The sequence below is a fragment of the Eretmochelys imbricata genome, chromosome 7, assembly GCF_965152235.1.
Source record: "Eretmochelys imbricata isolate rEreImb1 chromosome 7, rEreImb1.hap1, whole genome shotgun sequence".
In the NCBI taxonomy this organism is placed as follows: Eukaryota; Metazoa; Chordata; order Testudines; family Cheloniidae; genus Eretmochelys; species Eretmochelys imbricata.
The window spans coordinates 74021766-74040226 of NC_135578.1; the positions used below are offsets into that span (position 1 = coordinate 74021766).

Consider the following 18461-nt stretch of genomic DNA (forward strand, 5'->3'; position numbering starts at 1 on the left):
TTGTAGGTTCCAGTACACTATTCATTTCCAAAGCTGCTTTTCTTTTTTGATAGAAATGTTGAAGCCCATTAGTCTGGAATGATAACTATACTCTGTGGGAATTTTATGAGAAATCTCTGCTCACATACAGTATATAAATGAATGAGTTACTTTGTGTATACCCTAATATTTGTTTCCATCAAAAATCCCATAACGTATTTTAGCTCGTGAAACTTGCTGTGTGCAGAACAGCACACAATGGATGGTAGTGCTATTCCTCAGCCACAGCAATCACTCGGGTTCCTGATCTTTCTCCTAGAAAATCCCTTTCATATGGTACAGTTAGGAGGTTGGCTGCAATAGCGTCATTAGGAAGTGTATGGTGCATGATTTTTTGGGGAAGGAAGCAATAAGTCTAAATAATACATGGCACGTCTTTAACACTGTAGCAAGATTTCTGGCAGGTCAAACAGATTAGCTGTTAAGATTAATTAACATATATACATATATTGGCAATACAACACCTGAAGCACTGTGCTATCAGAAGCTCCTTAGCTGGCTACAGCCAATGGAGTCTCTCATTCCATTTTGTCTTCCAGCTGTTTGCCATATAAGTTAGGGACTGTGGAATACAGTTCTGAAAGCTAGGAAATAGGAAGTTAAAAGCTCCAATTCCTCCCTAAATGCCAGGGTGCAGAAGAGTACTCTGTGCCATAGGAGCTCTGCCTCCACGGTGAAGACTTTAAAACCTAGCAGTGTTTTCCCCAGGAATTGAAATTGGGGGAGGGGTGGTTCAAATTTACAGCGGGGGGCGGGGGGGGGGGGGGGCGGAGAGGGAGATCAGGGCCGATGAGGGGTGAGACTGTGGAGGTGAAGGTGGGTTGTATGGCACCATAGTAAAACCTGAAAAATGTTTCATGACCATTTTATTAAACTTTTAAATCATTGCACAAGTTAAAGTTGGCTACTCAAGCCTTCTATGAAGCACTATATCTACATCCTTCTTGGTTTGTTGTTATAATTTTGCACAACTCTGTTAATTAACTTCTTGAATGCAGTGCATTCATCTTTGGTGGCTTCTCGTGTGTCCGGTACTTCCGTTCCATCAATTGATATGCGCATTAGTTCATTCACATAATCAGGCAGAAGACAACTTCTTTCAAAGCACAAAATTCTATTCAATGATGAAAAAGAATGCTCAACTGTAGCTGTTGTGACTGGGAGTAGCAAGAGATGAATTCCTACTTCTTTCAGCCCAGGAAACATAGCATAAAGATCGGGTTGAGCCACTAGTGACGATAAAAAAGAAGTTGAAGTCAAATCTTTATTCATTCGTTGTATGATATTCCACTCTGTGTTCAAATTCTCTGTTCTGTCCTGAGCACATGGCAGCCCCATTGCTGGTAGTGCCTCACTCTACTCAACTGTCTGTGTTTTATAAGACAGGGATCTGTAAAAGCTACGAAGAGATTGAGTAGAATCTAGAAGTCGCTGTTGTAGATTTTTAAGAATCAAGTCTGTGTACTTTTTCAGTTGTCTTAACAAACACTTCTTGTCCTCTTCTCTTAAGGATTCAGTATAAATGCCTTCATTAGTCAACTTCTAGACTGAAGTCTTTGCTTCTTCCAGTACTTTTTCAATGGATAACTCTCTAATCCAAATGTAGCTTCTGTTGCTGGACAAAGATCTACTACTGTTGTAGCAGATGCCTGAAAGGCATTGTTTCAAGTGGTTTCAACAGTAGACTTACAAGAGAGAGAATGGCAATAGTTTTCTCTGAACATAGTAGCAAAAGTAATCCACCAGCCTCACTACTTAGATCCATTCCATCTTGGTAGATACTTTCCAAAGCCAGTAATAATGGCTGGAGTAATTTTAAAACAACAGCCAAAGATAGCTCATGAGAAAGCCAGAGGGTTTTCCCAGGTTGGACTAATTTGAACTTCAGTCCAAGTGTATCTTCTATATTTTCCAAGATATTCAGTCTTTTTAGGACTCTTGCTGAAAAAAGAATATAATGAAGACATTAAATTTTATAGCTTTTTAAATGTCTTTTGAAGAGTCTGCAGCTCGTACTAGCGGTAGTTGCAGTAGATGGGCTCAGCAGTGTGTATAGGAGAGACTAGGGTTACACTTTTCTCTGAGCAAAGATTGTGCTCCAGCATGTCTTCCAGAGAAATTTGCAGCTCCATCAAATGCACAAGCAACCATCTGTTTGGGGTCCAATTGACAAGCATTTAATTTTTCTAAGATGGGGGTTGTCACAGATGCAGCCAATCTGTCTTCTGTAACTTGAACATCTTGAAATGCATGTACTGGCCTACCACTGACATCAAGATAACGTCCACAATGACTTAATACTTGATGACCATTTGCATTGGTGCATTCATCTGCCATGTATGCAAATTTTTTGAATTTGGTGAGAGAGTTCTTCACTTTTTCAACTGTTGAGTCTTTCACTGTTGCACCACATGCGTCTAGCCAGTCAGTTGAGTTTCTTGCGGAAAGATAGTGAGCATTTGCTGGTCTTGTTCGGAACCAGTGTTCAAATTCAGGATGAACAAGTGACAATGCACTTAACATTGGCCTCCAGTTTGTAGTGTGTGGTATCTCTTGCCTAAATAGGAAGTATGATGCCACAGCCATGTTTGTTCACATGAACTGTGTTGTGTCTCCAGCATTCTTAACAGCCTCATTAACACTCACCGGTGTTGTCCTTGGTCAGTGGAGACTCTGAGTTCAGAGGTGCTTTCACATGAGTTCACCTCCCAGGTAGGGGGCAAGAAGGCACCTTGCTTGTTCCTCCAGCTGCTCACTGTTCGCTCTGGCCACTGTTTTTTGTTGTGCTACGGTTCACTCCATCGCTCTGTTGCCAATGGTCCTGCACCGTCACCTTCTGCTGCCACCTGCCACTGCGACCTCTGCGACCTGGTCTCTTGAGGTTCCACCAGCTCTCAGTGATTTCAGCTGAGCTCTTAGTGGGGGAACCTCATTGCTAGTGCAGACTGGGCCGTCTCTTCCACAGAAACGCTGTCCCACAGGAGGTCTAAGCACTTAGACCTGATTATCAGTGATTTCAGCTGTAGTGGTCACTTTACACAACAAAAGACTATCTATGGAGCCTAATCAGCTCTGTCTTTAAACAGTGGAAAGAGGAAGGTCAAATCGTACTTGTGACTCAGGCAGACCATCAAGCAAAACACCTGCCCCCACCCTCTTTTGATGCCCTCAATCAGCACAGTTCTATTGCCCTTTACTCAGACAATAAGAATAACAACGTTTCTTTACCCCCTGCATTCAAGTGATTTGTAACCCAACCCCAGCCAAAATCTATCACTTGGCAACACAGCTCTATTTGCTGGATACCTAGCTAGATTAGGTGTGAAAGTAAATACAATCTGGTCCTGAAGCCTTTCCCCCCGGCCCGCAGCTCATCACTAGCTGTCAGGGAGAGCTCATTTAGACTTTGCTTACAAATGAATGCACTGACATGGTCATAAAAACAACAGCTGTGTAAGGAAGCTAGTCTATGTTCACACTTTTCAAATTGATTATTCTTTTTTAGATACACGTATTTTATCATACACTTTATATACTTTTAAATTGTGTATTAATGTTTCAATTTCAATTCAAATTTCCAAACAATCACTAAATTGGCAATACTGCATTTAACTAAATCACAAAACTGGGGGGAGATGTTGAGGAAATTCATGGGGGGTAAACACCCCCATGGGAGGAGGATAGGGAAATCCCTGAACCTAAGTGTCTAAAGTTAGCTTCTAAATCCACATTTACTCAGTTAAAGTGTGGAGCATCCAGCAACTTGTATTTACTTCAGTAGGAGGTATTGGCTGCTCAGCACATTAAGGGCCTAAATATGGACATAGAAGTCAGATTTAAAAGTCTTGGTCCAAATTCTGAAGCCCTTCAGAGGCAGTTAAGGAAATTAGCCTTACATTTCTTGTCTCTTGTTGCTTTATGTCCTAGCCTGATGCAAATTGTTCATTGTTGCAGCTTAGTCACATAATGGAGCCAGAAGAATCACGCTGCAGTGAGCATTCCTTAGTTCTGCCTTTCTAATGTTGACAGCGTATGGTTCTTTCTCTAATAAATGATACAGCACCATGGTCTTTGTTGCTAAGCAAATAGCTTTCTCTCTGTACTACCTTGGGAAAGGCGGTGGGGATGTCACCTCAGATTTTTACTGTTGTTTTTATTGGAGGCGAATAGTTTTCTTAAAACTTGTATTCCTCAAATTAAGTGACCTCAGCCTCTCTACTTTTTTAACTTCTAAAAATGTATGCATGATATAGTTCTATCAGAGGCAACTTAAAACCAGCTTTTTAAGAGAAGTTTGTCTATAGGGATGTGTACCCCTAGAACCTTCTCATCTACTTTGAGACCTGTCTTGGTTAAAACTACCACAATGGTATTTTATTGATGATGATAAATAATGTGTCCTTACTTCATCCTATTTTCATTCTGTGGCTCTCAAAAGCTTTACAAAGGTGGGTAGGAATTATCCCTGTTTTACAGAGGAGACCATGAAGGTATCAAGTGAGGAAGTGATTTTCCAGACTCGTGTAGGCTGGGAGGATGAGTGGTGGTTTTAAATAGATCAGGTAACGTGCTATTTATGGCATTTTTAAAACATCTCGTGTTCACAAATACAGTGATGTTTATAGAGGTACTGTCTGACTGTGATCAAAACTGGTTGTAACTAAAGTAGCTTACAGACAGCATTAGCTACTAACTCGCTATGTAGTTTACAAATGGAGTGATTTAACTAGATTTGACCACAATAGGGAGCACATTTATAAACACTGATCTCTCTGACTACATGATGTGTTTAGAAATGTGTTAAGCAGCATACGTTGGCTAACATGTTTTAAAACACCGCTAATTCTCCCAGACTATATAAACCCCACATCTGTGGCAACAGATTGCAGCTCTCCTGACACCTGGTTGAGGGCACTATCAACTGCAGCTGTAAGGGACCTCATCATCTCTGGAATGGGATCAACTCTGCCTGCTAGAGGAGTGAAGCAGGGGATAGCTAGAAACTTAATTGCGTGTACACATTGGTCAGGCCCTTTCCATTCAGTTCCCCATCACATTTAGGCACTGCCTGCTACTGTGTTAGTGAGCCTATTAATTGTAACAGTCTGTCTACATTGAGAGGTTATAAGTATGCTAATAAATTGACCCTTATGCCTAACATGTGAAATTCAGCCCTGTGCAGCAAGCCAGCACAAGCCCTGTGAAAAACATAAGGGGAGACTTAAGTGGTCCACATGCCTTATGCTGGCTTTCTGCACGGGTATGAGTTTCAATACGTTTACTAACCCAAGGATTGCAGTTGGACAAGATCTATCTGTGTATGTTAATGAGAGGCCTGTTGAATATAGAAAACATCCTACCAGCAACCTTAAGGAATATCATCCCAGTAGCTTTAAAAATGACACGCCTTGGGACATATACCATACACTTGCCCGCAGCCATGGACCAAAGAATGCTAAGTTTGCTTCTGCGCATAGATTTCCATATGGTGGTGATGCACTGCTCTGCTGCAACTCTGCAAATGTAGGTTATACTGCTGCAGATACTCAAATCAAAATGAAACATGAGCACAAGAGAGTAGATGGCTTTCAGCAAATTAGCAGCAGTATGAATAAAGGGAACTGTACAAAGAAAACACGTGTCAAAATGAACATTGTAATAATGTCCTTTTATCAGAAATTATAAATTAACTCTGGAATATCTTTGTTTTATTTAGTTTTATTTATGTGTGTATTTATTTTTTTCTGTAGGCTGTGGAAACCAACCTTGCTTCAAAGGATAGTCACTGGGTCTTTGTAAATGAGGTAAGATAGCCAAGAGATAAGCTAGTTTTGTCCTAGTGTTAACTCTTTCATCTACTTTTGTTCCTCTTATTCCATGCATTTAAACAAATCAGACAGAGGCATACACTTTCCATTTTGCTTTTGGATGATACAATAATTCAATTTGTGTGGCTTCATAGTTAGTCTCTCATTTGGATTGGCATACGCTGAATACCAAAATAAAGTCCCCAGTGTATATGATAACAACTGAAAGGCTGTTAATTTCCCCCCCCCATAGTGATCTATTCCATTAGCTTTTTAGTGCAAAGAGAGCTGCTCAAAAGACACCTCACCTCACTTCGCAGTCAGAAACCACTGACAACAATAAAGAACGGTGAGGCTGGATTTAAAGTCTGTCAATTGTTGGCCTATTACAACATGACTTACATGATATGTGGTGTAACTCTACTGCAGAATTATGTTGATCTTTTGGTCATAGTAATATCAATTTAAGATGTCAATTTCCTATCATGTCCTTGGGTGGGGGGGAAGGGAGGGAGGGGTGGAGAGGGGAAGGACCCTGTATCTTGTCCTGTCACAACTATTATTTATTTTGTATTAACACCAAGAGGCCCCAATCAGGATCGATACAGACACATGTTAAAGTACAGTCTCTACCCTAGAAAGCTTTATACACTAGAATCCCAGATATGCCAATATAATCATTATACATCTCTAATTGCTTAAGAGAAGCCATATTAGTTTAGACATGTGTGTTCTTTAATAATGATATTGTTATAAAGGGTTATATAATATTTAAATGAAAAAGTGACTCAATCCATTGCCTTAGATTCATATTTTATACATACAACAGCAAATTTAACTACTGATTCCTTTGTTCGCTTTTCAGTCTCTTCTTTGCATCTAACAAATAGTTTTGGGTTAAAGTAACCTTATCTATTAACAGTAACTATAAATTGCATTGTGTCACTATAACTAGTGACACAATGCAGAAAATGCAGGTGGGAGAAAATAAAATCTCTGTATACAAAGGTTTGAGTTTCTTCCCTATCCCTATTATATTTGTGTGTCTCCTCCTTTGTCACCTACTGTAATGGCCCAGTAAAATATCAGCAAAGCACACAGTGTGTCACTATTCATATTCACATAAAGATAACACACTGAATGCTTCTTACAGTATTTATTATGGGGTTTTGTTTGGGATTTTTGTTGTTGTTCAGATGTTAAAATTCACTTAATAAAGCCTAAGTCTAAATACCCGTAAACAAACAAACAAAAAAATCACCACTACCACCACAACAAACCTTCAAAAGGTGTCAGGTTTGCTCTTATTTTGAGAGAAACAAAATTTTTCTCTTTTTCTGCTAGAGGGTGGATGGGGAAGCCATGCTGGCAAAATGCAAATCTAAAGTATCAATCAATGGTTCACGAGACAAGAACAAATTAGAATTCCCATATAATGTAATAAAATCTGGGGGACTTGTTATTGCAGGTAGAAATAACAACATAAATATTACTCAGTGATAAATATCAGTTCAAAATCTTATAGACTCTATTAAATCCAATTGAGTTAAAAAAGAGAACTATAAAATAAATACCTCAAATCCATGAAACTCTGGAGCCGGAATATGCAAGCTAAAAGTGCGAGAAATGTCATAATTCTTCCATTTTAATGGGAATGGGTAGATGTGGGTTGGTTACCATTTTGACCTCCAATATGTATTGGCAGGAGTTATTAATGTACATTCTTCTGTCCTACATCTATAGAAGGGCAGACTCCTTTGGACTTAATTTTAATTTGAGATACACAGGCATACATTTGTGCATATCTAAACTTTGTGCTTATATATATGCACAGTGAGAGAGCATCCTGTCCTCATCCAGATACCACTGTCTACATACCAATGTCCACTTGACATCAGTGGGGATGTTGGGGCAATGCCACTCCCTGGACATGCACTGACATGGGCCTCTGATTCTCAGATTGGAATCCAGCATTTAATCCACCTGTGGCATCCAATTTTTTAGAAGCAATTGGAACCATTATTTTCAATGTTTTCTTCCATGAGTAGTATGCCGGATTGGGCCTATATCATAAAAGGCACATATTGGGCTAGTGCACAGCCACTTCCTCCCAGAGAGAGATCCAGGGAAACGCAGCCTGCTGAGGGGTTCAGTGTACTCTTCTGTTAATGGCCAGCCAGCTCCAATGCCAGTGCAGAAAGAGGCAGAGCCATGGCAATCCTGAGGGTCAGTAGCAAGAAGGAGCCCCTAAACTCAGGCGAGCACAAAGCCTACACTGTGTCTTGTCCCCTGCAAAGGGAATGCAAAATTGCAGGGTGAAGCACCTCTGCCCTTCCCTCTTGCTCCTTTGCTCATCCATATAAAGACTAAACATAGTCTGGCCACAGTATGGACTCAATTTTGTAAGGTGCTGAGTATTCTGGTCTGGATGAAACTAAAAACATAAGCGTGTACTTAACTTTAAGTGCACCAATGGGGCTGTTCACCTGTTGAAAGTTAATCATGTGCTTAAATGCTTTGGTGGACTGGGGCTGGAGTGCTCAGCATCGTGTAGAATCAAGCCTTATGTGCACATTACAATCACATGGCCACTCTCCTGCATGCTCCCATGAGGCACATTGTAAGTCTTGATCACACCTTATTTTGATGTGGAAGACCTGAACAGGCATCTAAGCTAACTGATTTGCACCATGGGGATTAGTTCGACTTCTAAGAAACAAACTACCATAGTAATATTTCTTTCATCTTTTATATTCTTGGGCCTGGTTGTAAACCCCCAGCTTGCAACAGTGAGCAGCTAAGGACCTAATTATTCCCATTGTAGGCAATGGGATGGTTTATGGGAGTATCTGGTCATCAATGGGAAGGAGAGGTTTTACAATTTGGCCCTTAATATTTTGTTTACTGTATAAACTATGGAATCCTGGAACCCTGGAGTCAATCCCTCTCCCTGCTGTTCCCCATTTCCCAAATCAAGTTAAGTTCAAATCCAGACCTGAACTTCATGACTCAGGCCCATCTCTTTACTCTGCTGTAGTCTGAATGAGTACACAGCATTGATTTATTCGTATGAAGTGTCTATTGCAGTTTTGCTATAATTAGACTATTTAATTATCATTATTTGATAACTGAATGGATGTTTTGATTATTTTTCATGTCCCCATTTCTGACACCATGAGGTTGAGGTTCAACTTTGGAGTCTGAATTTCTGTTTTCCCACTTATTTTAATCTTTAAAATAAGTAAATATCACCAAGTCTGAGAGCAGCAGTGGACCAGTCTTGGATTACATTGCTCCAATTCACATCAGTGTTTGGCATGTGGTGCTCTCTAATGACTTGATTCTTTTTCTAGTCACTCCACTGTTCAATTAGGAGTGGCATTGGTGGATTCAAAAGGGTTCCAGTCAGCTTAAAGCAAGAGCCCAATCCAATTCCCACTGAAGTCAAGAGGAATATTTAAATTGGCTTCAGTAGGACCTGAATCAGGCCAGTGGAGGAAGGAATGCTACAGTGCAAAGCCTTTCAGGATGGGGAAAATATCCTGGGTACACAGGGAAAATAGATAATTACTTCCAGTATTTTACCTTTTGAATCGCCTTTTAGTGATGATCCTCCCATCTTCACAAGATACACTTGATATTCTTAAATGTTTTGTAATGTATCTAGCTGGTTCCATTGCAGGTATTTTATAATTACAAATTGCTGACAAGTGAAAAGCTGTAAATTGTCTTTTTGTGTGTGTGATTTTTTGGGGGAAAAAAATGTACCTGTCAACGATCCCTCATTTTAGCCCATAGTTACCTTATTTCCACTTTATAATTGTAGATTAGTCAAAAATAGAGAACTGAACCAGGAAACCAACGTTGGGGCCCAAGTTATTATGTATTAAGAAGTTCATCCAAAGGGTTTAAAATGTCCTGCTTTACATGCACTTTTCCTTTTACATTCTTGGCTTGTGGATGGGCCTTGTGATGCTTTCTTTGGACAGGGATGAGTCTAAATATTTGATTAAATGGTTCAAATACTTTTGAAAAAGCCAGACTGGAAGTTGTGGTTGTGTAAGCCTTAGCAAAAGCAAATGAGGGTGATAACTTTAGTGTCTTTAGAAGCACTCAGTGTGTTTCTGGGGTCCTGGTTCCAAGAAGTGCTGCGAACCTGTGACTCCCAGTGATGGCAGTCAGAGTCATTGAAGGTCATCACGTTTCAGCAACAGAACTTGAAAAATACCATTTGTGCCCTGAAGTTTTTGTTGGAGCCATTCACACTGTGGTGGCCTGGCACTCACTCACTCTTCCTGTGTTTCTTGGTGCCATGCCCTGGCAGTGTTGTTGATGCCTTTCTTTTTTTATCTTAATATTTGCTTTCTTTTCTATCTCTTCTCCCCTCATCCCTCCCCCCCACTATTCCCTTTACATTCCTTTCCCCCACCCCCCCCTTGAATTTTGCAGTGGATCTGGGGTTATGAAAAGAGCAGGATGGGAACCGGATTTTCCATTTCCGAGGAAATTCCTCAGTTTTGATTTTTTTTCTATTCTGAAATGGAATGAAAACAAACAAGTTTGAAATGTCCTGGAAAATACAATTCAAAAAAGTAAACATTTTGGGTCAATTGATGCATTTTGTTTTGACAAAATTGAAGCTTTTCATTCCAGCTTTGGCTTTTTAACACTTTTAAATTTTTTTATATAAAACAATAGTGTTGGTTTCAAAAAATCATTTCAAAATGAAAAATTGAAACATTCCATTCTGAAAATCTTGAAATGGGACATGTTAACATTATCAAAAAATCTTCATTTTTTGAAAAACTAGATTTTTTTGAAATCAGCATGTTTCAGTTTCAGTGAAAACAGCATATGACACTGAAAAACTGTTTACATGAAAAATGTCGACCAGTTTTAGTTAGAATTTTTAATACTTCCTCCAGCACCAGCACCATGCTGTATCCCTTTTGTCCCAGGCCCACCTCTCTAAACATTCCTCACAACCTTCCGGGGGAGCTCCCTGATTAGCCTCGGCTGTATGTTTTATGATGTATTCAGTCAGCTGCTCAGCTGTACTTTTCAACCTCGTCAACTTTTTCTTAATTTCTACCTTGCACTGCTATTATTTAATATTTTAACATTCTATGTATCCTGTTTAACTCTTATGTGCTATCAAATACTAATAATTCTGGTGGTTCCAGTTTAAAGATAAAAATAAAAGTGTAGTGTGAATGCCAGTCACTATCATTCATTTGCACATTCTGCACTGCCATTTTTGCATATATCTTTTTTTCAACTAATGCAAAATATGTATGTCAGTGAAAGTTTAAACAAGAAATCATTGTCCATACTTCAGATCAAATCATTTATTCAATATCTTTGCTGATAAACTTGAAGTTCCTGGGAATTGTGTGTCTCGTATTTAACTTCAAATCAGTTTCCCTCTATGTCTACAGTATAGTGAGCCTTAACTATTATATCTGAACCACATTTATCCTTGATGTGACTGCAGTGACTTATGCTCAGATAAATTTGTTAGTCTCTGAGGTGCCACAAGTACTCCTCGTTCTTTTTGCAGTGACTTTAGTTACAGCAGGGATGAATTCAGCTCTATGTTTCTAGACATCAGTCAGTTGGAATGGAAAAGTATATTGTAATTTTACACTGTTTTGAGAAAGATGTACAGCAAGTGAATTGCTGACGCTTTCAGTACTTTAAAAATAGATTTAATTATAAGGTGTGAAAAATAAGTCTGAAAACTTAGAGCTTCTACTTGACTGCAGTTTCCATTTGTTGCCCTTCCACTAAACTGATTGTGGTTGATTCAGATTAACCTGCATCTGTTCAGATACAAAAAGGTCCTTATTATTAATTTACAATAATATATTATTACCCTTCTTTTTCAATCTTATAATTATCACATATAGCACCTGAAGGAATAACAAGCACTATAAGTCAAGCTGCAGTCTTTTGTAAATTTTGAAAATTTGAATGTTTGGGCTAGGGTGGAGGGAGGATGGGGATTCGAGGCATTGGATCTTTACTATCTGAATTATGAATTATGGCAAGCATTTTCTCCTATCTTACATCTAGTAACTAGTCTAGTAACTTGTCACCCTATGTTGTTTAGGGAGGAGATACATATTTTTTTCTTTCTATAAAGGTTTTGTTAATAAGTGTGCAGATCCATTATGATTTTCACTGAAACACTTTAAAGATTCCAAATGTGCTGGTGTGAAAAATAAAGCTATCTAAAGAAGGGAGAAACTTAGGCCTTGATCCTGCAAGTTGATTCATCAGCACAGCTCCTAGCACTCATGTAAATTCTTACTAGTGCATCTACTTGCAGGGTGGGGGACCTCAATTTTTTGTTTTGTTTTGTTTTGTTTTTTTGGTGTCTACTGCAAATCACTTGGGCCTGTGCCTATGTGAAATATCAAAAAAGCACTAAACATCTGAGCTACATATAAGATAAATCTGAAATATGAGATACATATAAGAAGTTAGGAAATGGTGAAAACTGGAGAATAGTAACAGGTTTGCTCTTCTTGGTTTGTCTTACTGCTCCCTTCCTCTGTTCTCAAAGTACCCTTCAAACTGGTTCTTTTTTGCGACACACACATTAAGTGTCACAAGAAAATTTAATTGGAGCAGGGATATACGCTTTGGCACAAAACTGGTTCTCTGCTACCTTGTGAAAATGGCAGGAGGCAGAGAAAACACTTCATATTGTGCCTCAGTTTCCCCTTCAGGCTTTGTCATCTGTTCCCAGACAGCAGATAGGTTCACTTGATGATGGACTTTTGAAGGAAAGAAGATGAAGTGTGGAGCTCTTAGGAGTCTAACCTTTCTACCTTCCAAAAGTCTAGGTATTAAGCTCATTTTTCTTTTCTTTTCTTTTCTTTTCTTTTCTTTTCTTTTCTTTTCTTCCTTGTTAATATATTTAATATGTTCAGGTCACATAAATAATTCTGAACCCCATAGCAGGTATGAACAGTTGTTCTATTAGGAACATCAAACAGCCATACCTACCAGTCCTGTGGTCCATATGCTTCAGAGGAAGGTAAAAGTAATGCAATAATGGACAATTATGGACCAGCCTGTCCACATGGAACGTTTCTTCCTAACTTCCATCACTTAGTGGCTGGTGTGTGCCCTGGAGCATCAACATTTATCTTCCTTAAGAAAGTTTTAAGTTTCTCAATCCTTTTCATACTTTTGAAACCTTCTCTTATGCTACCTCAAAGGTTCCAGTTAGCTGTGGTCCTGTAACTTTTTGTCAGGTCTTAGACTTGTGAAAGCAAAGGTTTTCTTTGTTATCCTACCTTGTGCCCTTTCCAAAGACCTCCTTGCCAAAGGATGAACTCCTTGCCAGAGGATGTTGTGAAGGCCAAGTCCATAACAGGGTAAAAAAAAGAACTAGATAAATTCACAGAGGATAGGTCCATCAATGGCTATTAGGCAGGATGGGCAGGGATGGTGTCCCTAGCCTCTGTTTGCCAGAAGCTGGGAATGAGAGACAGGGAATGGGTCACTTGATGATAACTTGTCCCTGTTAATTCTCTCTGGGGCACCTGGCATTGGCCCTGTTGGAAGATAGGATACTGTGCTAGATGGACTTTTGGTCTGACCCAGTATGGCCGCTCGTATGTCCTTATATAGAACAGGGTCGTGCTTGAGTTGATTGCTTGATGTATAAGCAAAAATCAATCCTGGAGTAAATGCTTTAGTCCAGGGTTGAATGTGTTGAATGTCACATAATGTGTAAACTATATGGGGGGAAAAAATCTCTCTATGGTTTACTTCGTCGCTTCCTGTCATTAGAAAGAATTTGTTATTTGTAGTATAAAGAAGAAAATACCAAGTAAGAATTGTAAGATTGGGAAAGCATAGATAAATTGCATTCAGAGTTGTTCTTGCCAAATAAGGCTGATTGTTGCTGATAGCATTTCCTAAGGGCTCTCCTCTCCCATCTGGTTGTGCTAACTTAAAATGATTAAATATGTTGTTTTATATGAATACTTTATTCTATTTTTTAATGTGTATGATGCTAAACATAAATATAGGCATTTAAATACTTCAGGAACCAATTTATCACAGATGAAAATCGGTGTTTGCAGTATTAAAATCTGAAATGTCTAGCTTTACGCTAATAGCTACAGGAATAAACAGGTTATAAAATGCATTGGAAAGCAAACTAGAAGAGAACCCATAAATGGCACCCAATGAAGGCAGTGGACAGGCATTTGCTCTCTTTAATCCACAGAAAATATCTTGGCAGAAAGAACTTGCATACACTAAAGGTGCGGTTGAAAACACTTTTAGGGTAGCGATAAAGAGCAGCTACTCTAGCGACTGCAATTCCAATGCATCTGGATAACTTCTTCAAAACTAGGCGGATGTTTGAGAAGAGAAATGCTGTGTGCAGTGGTGTTGTAGCCATGTTGGTCCCAGGATATTAGAGATACAAGGTGGATGAGGTAATATCTTCTATTGAATATACTTCAGTTGGTGAGAGAGACAAGCTTTTGAGCTTAGAGAAATGCTGAGAGTTCTGGGGGGAAAGTGCCTCCTATCACTTGCAAGAATAAGAAGAAGGTTAAAAAGCAGATTGAGCGGGAGAAACAGAATGGGATTCAAGAATGGGAGCAGGAAGAGTCAGGCATGGACTTTGAGCACTAATGGCAAAAATCATCTCTCTCTCTCTCAAAAAAAAAAACCAAAAAAAAACCACCCATGCCCAGAGAGTGTGAAGAATCCTGTATAAACTGATTAGAATATCTGGATGACAGCGTCACTAGAATGTGAATCAAAAGAATTGATGAGGCTGCAGTAGACCTCATTCTTCACTATTATCTCTTCCCAGTTGGGTTACTGGTGTGTACTACATCTACAGTAGTATTGCTACTATCCTCTAAATCTCCAGAGATCTCGCTGACTGATTTGGTTGGAATAAACACCCAAAAACTATAAGTTTACCCATCTTAACTGAACAGCCAAAGCCATGTAGAGGAGAAATATCTGTTCTAATGATCCTGTTCCCTCTTCCGTCCCACCAGGCGTATTTAACCTGTCTTCCCTCCAGTTTTTGTTGTACGCTTGATCTAACTCTAGTCTTTGTCACTCTCTGCTCCATTCTGTAGGCCCCTCTTCTCTTTGCTCCTGTATTTCCAGTTGTAGGAGGCCATTTATTATTTGATGGACAAGACAGTGTTTTGTAATGTCTGTTCTGGTCTGGATTTTCTTACTTTCCATTTCCAGCCTGCAGTTCCATCATTTGTGCCATTTGGCATTCTCTCTTCCTTTTACAATGCCAGACATACCCAGTAAACCATTGTTCCTTGCCCCCTTACTTTGAGGCTCAAGTGATTTAAGCTATTCGCTTATTAGGCTACGTTTTCCTGAAATCTAGGCCATCATTTTCCTTTATAAAATATTTTCAAAAGGTTGAAAACAATTGGTGAATAAGAGGGAGGGAAGAGATGGAAATCATCAAATGAAATTAATCTTGAGGAGCTAAGAGGTTTTTTTCCCCTTCTCTTCCTACAAGAGAATATTTTATTTATAGTATAATAGGCAGCAGTGTTTTGCTCAGTACAGTACTTGTAGGGAAATGTTGGGAAACATATGATTCACACAAATGATCCCAAAGTGATTATTACTCATTGTTCCCTTTTCAATTTAAAGCAAATCTGCCAGAAGATTTGGACCTCGCCTTTCCTTATATTGTATGCACATAGTATGAATTAGGAGCCAGATCCTCAGCTGCTGTAAATCGGTGTAGCTTTGTTAACTTCAATGGAGTTAAAGCTGATTTACATCTGGAATTTGTATATCTAGCTGTATGCGTTCAGCGAAGGACAGCGAAGTTTTAAATATAATAATTGTTTTAAAAAAAAGTCTCACATTTCCTTAATAATTGTCTGAGGCTTTTGTACTTTATTTTCTTATAAGAAAGCAGGTATTTATTTAAAAAATAAAATGCAATGAATGCCCCACTTACACTTGTAAATTAATAACTCCAAAATCAGGTGAATTGAACAAAAATTTTCTTCAAAAATAACAAAGAATTGCACAAAGCATACTGAAAATCAAGACAAAATTCTGTACAGTCTAAGCATTTATTATTCTTTGCAATTATTTCAGATTTAGCAAAGAACATTTTCCCAAGCAAAATTTAGTAATTCCGAATATCTCTAAAATTACCCCAATCCAGTTCCAGGTAATATGTATTTTATATTTGCCTACAGAAGTCTTCCTTAACTCCATGTCTTAAATGATTAATATATTTGGCCCTATACAGCTTTTTCCATAGAATGTTTATTTTTCTCTTTTTATATCTGACACATGAAATATGACATGTTCAAGTAGGGCTGTTGATTAATCGCAGTTAACTCACGTGATTAACTGAAAAAAATTAATTGCAATTAAAAAAATTAATCGCCATTAATCGCAGTTTTAATTGCACTGTTAAAAATAGAATAGCAATTGAAATTTATTAAATATTTTGGATATTTTTTTACATTTTCATATATATTGTATTCTGTGTTGTAATTGGAATCAAAGTGTATGTTATTTTTATTACAAATATTTACACTGTAAAATTATAAACAAAAGAAATAGTATTTTCAATTCACCTCATACAAGTACTGTAGTGCAATCTCTTTGTCATGAAGTGCAACTTACAAATGTAGATTTTTTCTGTGTTACATAACTGCACTCAAAAACAAAACAGTGTAAAACTTCAGAGCCTAGAAGTCCACTCAGTTTTACTTCTTGTTTAGCCAATCACGAAGACAAACAAGTTTGTTTACATTTACAGCAGATAACACTACCCTCTTCTTATTTACAGTGTCACCAGAAAGTGAGAACAGGCATTTGCATGGCACTTTTATAGCCGGCATTGCAAGGTATTTACGTGCCAGATATGCTAAACATTCGTGTCCCTTTGTGCTTCGGCCACCATTCCAGAGGACATGCTTCCATGCTGATGACGCTTGTTTAAAAAAAAAAAGGGTTAATTAAATTTGTTACTGAACTCCTTGGGGAAGAATTGTATTTCCCCTGCTCTGTTTTACCTGCATTCTGCCATATATTTCATGTTAAAGCAATCTCGGATGATGACCTATCACATGTTGTTCATTTTAAGAACACTTTCACTGCAGATCTGACAAAACGCAAAGAAGGTACCAATGTGAGATTTCTAACGATAGCTACAGCTCTCGACTCACGGTTTAAGAATCTGAAGTGCCTTCCAAAATCTGAGAGGGATGAGGTGTGGAGCATGCTTTCAGAAGTCTTACAAGAGCAACATTCTGATGCAGAAACTACAGAACCTGAACCACCAAAAAAGAAAATTAACCTTCTGCTGGTGGCATCTGACTCATGATGATGAAAATGAACATGCATTGGTCCACACTGCTTTGGATTGTTATCGAGCAGAACCCATCATCAGCATGGATGCATGCAAATGTCTTGCGGCCCGCCAGTGGATTACCCTGATGGGCCGCGTGCTGAAGGTTGCCAACCCCTGTGAGTTCATGAAACTCATGGTCCTTGTTGCCATTCAGGTTAATCCTCTGATTTTCTCAGGGTCCTACTTTCAGGAAATCTCTTTTGGTTCTTTAAATTATTAATATCATTAAAGGTTATAATTTTCTGCCATTACCTCTAGGAAAATAGAGATTTTAATGTGAAACATAATTGTCTCATTTTGCAATTTGTGATATGATAGCTGAACACAACTAAACTACATTTAAATATTCCCCTGAGCATATGGTGAGGTATTCCAAACTAACTAATTGAGGTTCTTTGCGTATAAATAGATAAATGGATGCTATGACTGACCACCACTTGCAGTGCAGGCTTTACTTGTAATAGTCTATGTGACCAGGAAGGGCAGACATTTTATTTTTGAGTCTGGGCTGTGGGCTTTACCTAGTAATCTTATCCTTCCTCAAAGATTATTCATATGTAACAACAGCATGAATAAAATATGTTGTTCACATTTGCATGTATTTGCATAACTTTACATAATTTATTTAATCACAACACATTATTAAAGGTATGGAGGCTTCCATCTCCCCTCCCTTGGCGTGTGTGATTTCCCAGTGGTATGGGGAGTACGTGCCAGATCTTCGAATGCTGTACTCAAGGCAAGAATGGGTGTGCTCCAGGGAGCTGCTCTTAGCTCCTTTTCCCCAGGTGAAGCTGGCTGATGCTCTTTCCTTCCATCTCTATTCTTTTTTCTTTCTTATTCTTCAGCCTAGTATAAAATGGGGTGAGATAACTGAGAATAAATGACCAAGGTTAGAAAATAGGGGAGAGCCAGGGTAGGACCCTCCAACATCTTGGTTGTCTGGCAGGTGTGCTATGATCATCATTAAAACATGTTAGACACGATATTGCTCTCTCTCACTCTATCAGGCCTCCCTCACTGTAGTGTCTGTGTACCGGCATAGAATTTCATTGTAGCTATGTCACATGCTCCCTAACACAGCATATGGACTGGGGAATGAGGGTCTGCTGTCCCTATGCCATGCTATTCCCAGCTGCTGAATCAACCCCTTGCTTTCAGCAGTTAGGCACGGGAGACAGACTGGCATACAGCCAGCCCAGGATCAGGGGAGCAGA

The 18461-nt window shown here is 38.9% G+C and overlaps 1 protein-coding gene across 1 annotated transcript in view; it reads left to right on the plus strand.

Annotated features, from left to right (window-relative positions):
* Positions 1 to 18461, plus strand: part of GRID1 (glutamate ionotropic receptor delta type subunit 1) — an 836720-nt gene that overhangs the window by 648392 nt on the left and 169867 nt on the right. The window contains exon 5 of the mRNA XM_077821976.1: positions 5790 to 5843. Coding sequence (XP_077678102.1) covers positions 5790 to 5843 — 54 coding nt within the window. The remainder of the gene's footprint in view (positions 1 to 5789; positions 5844 to 18461) is intronic.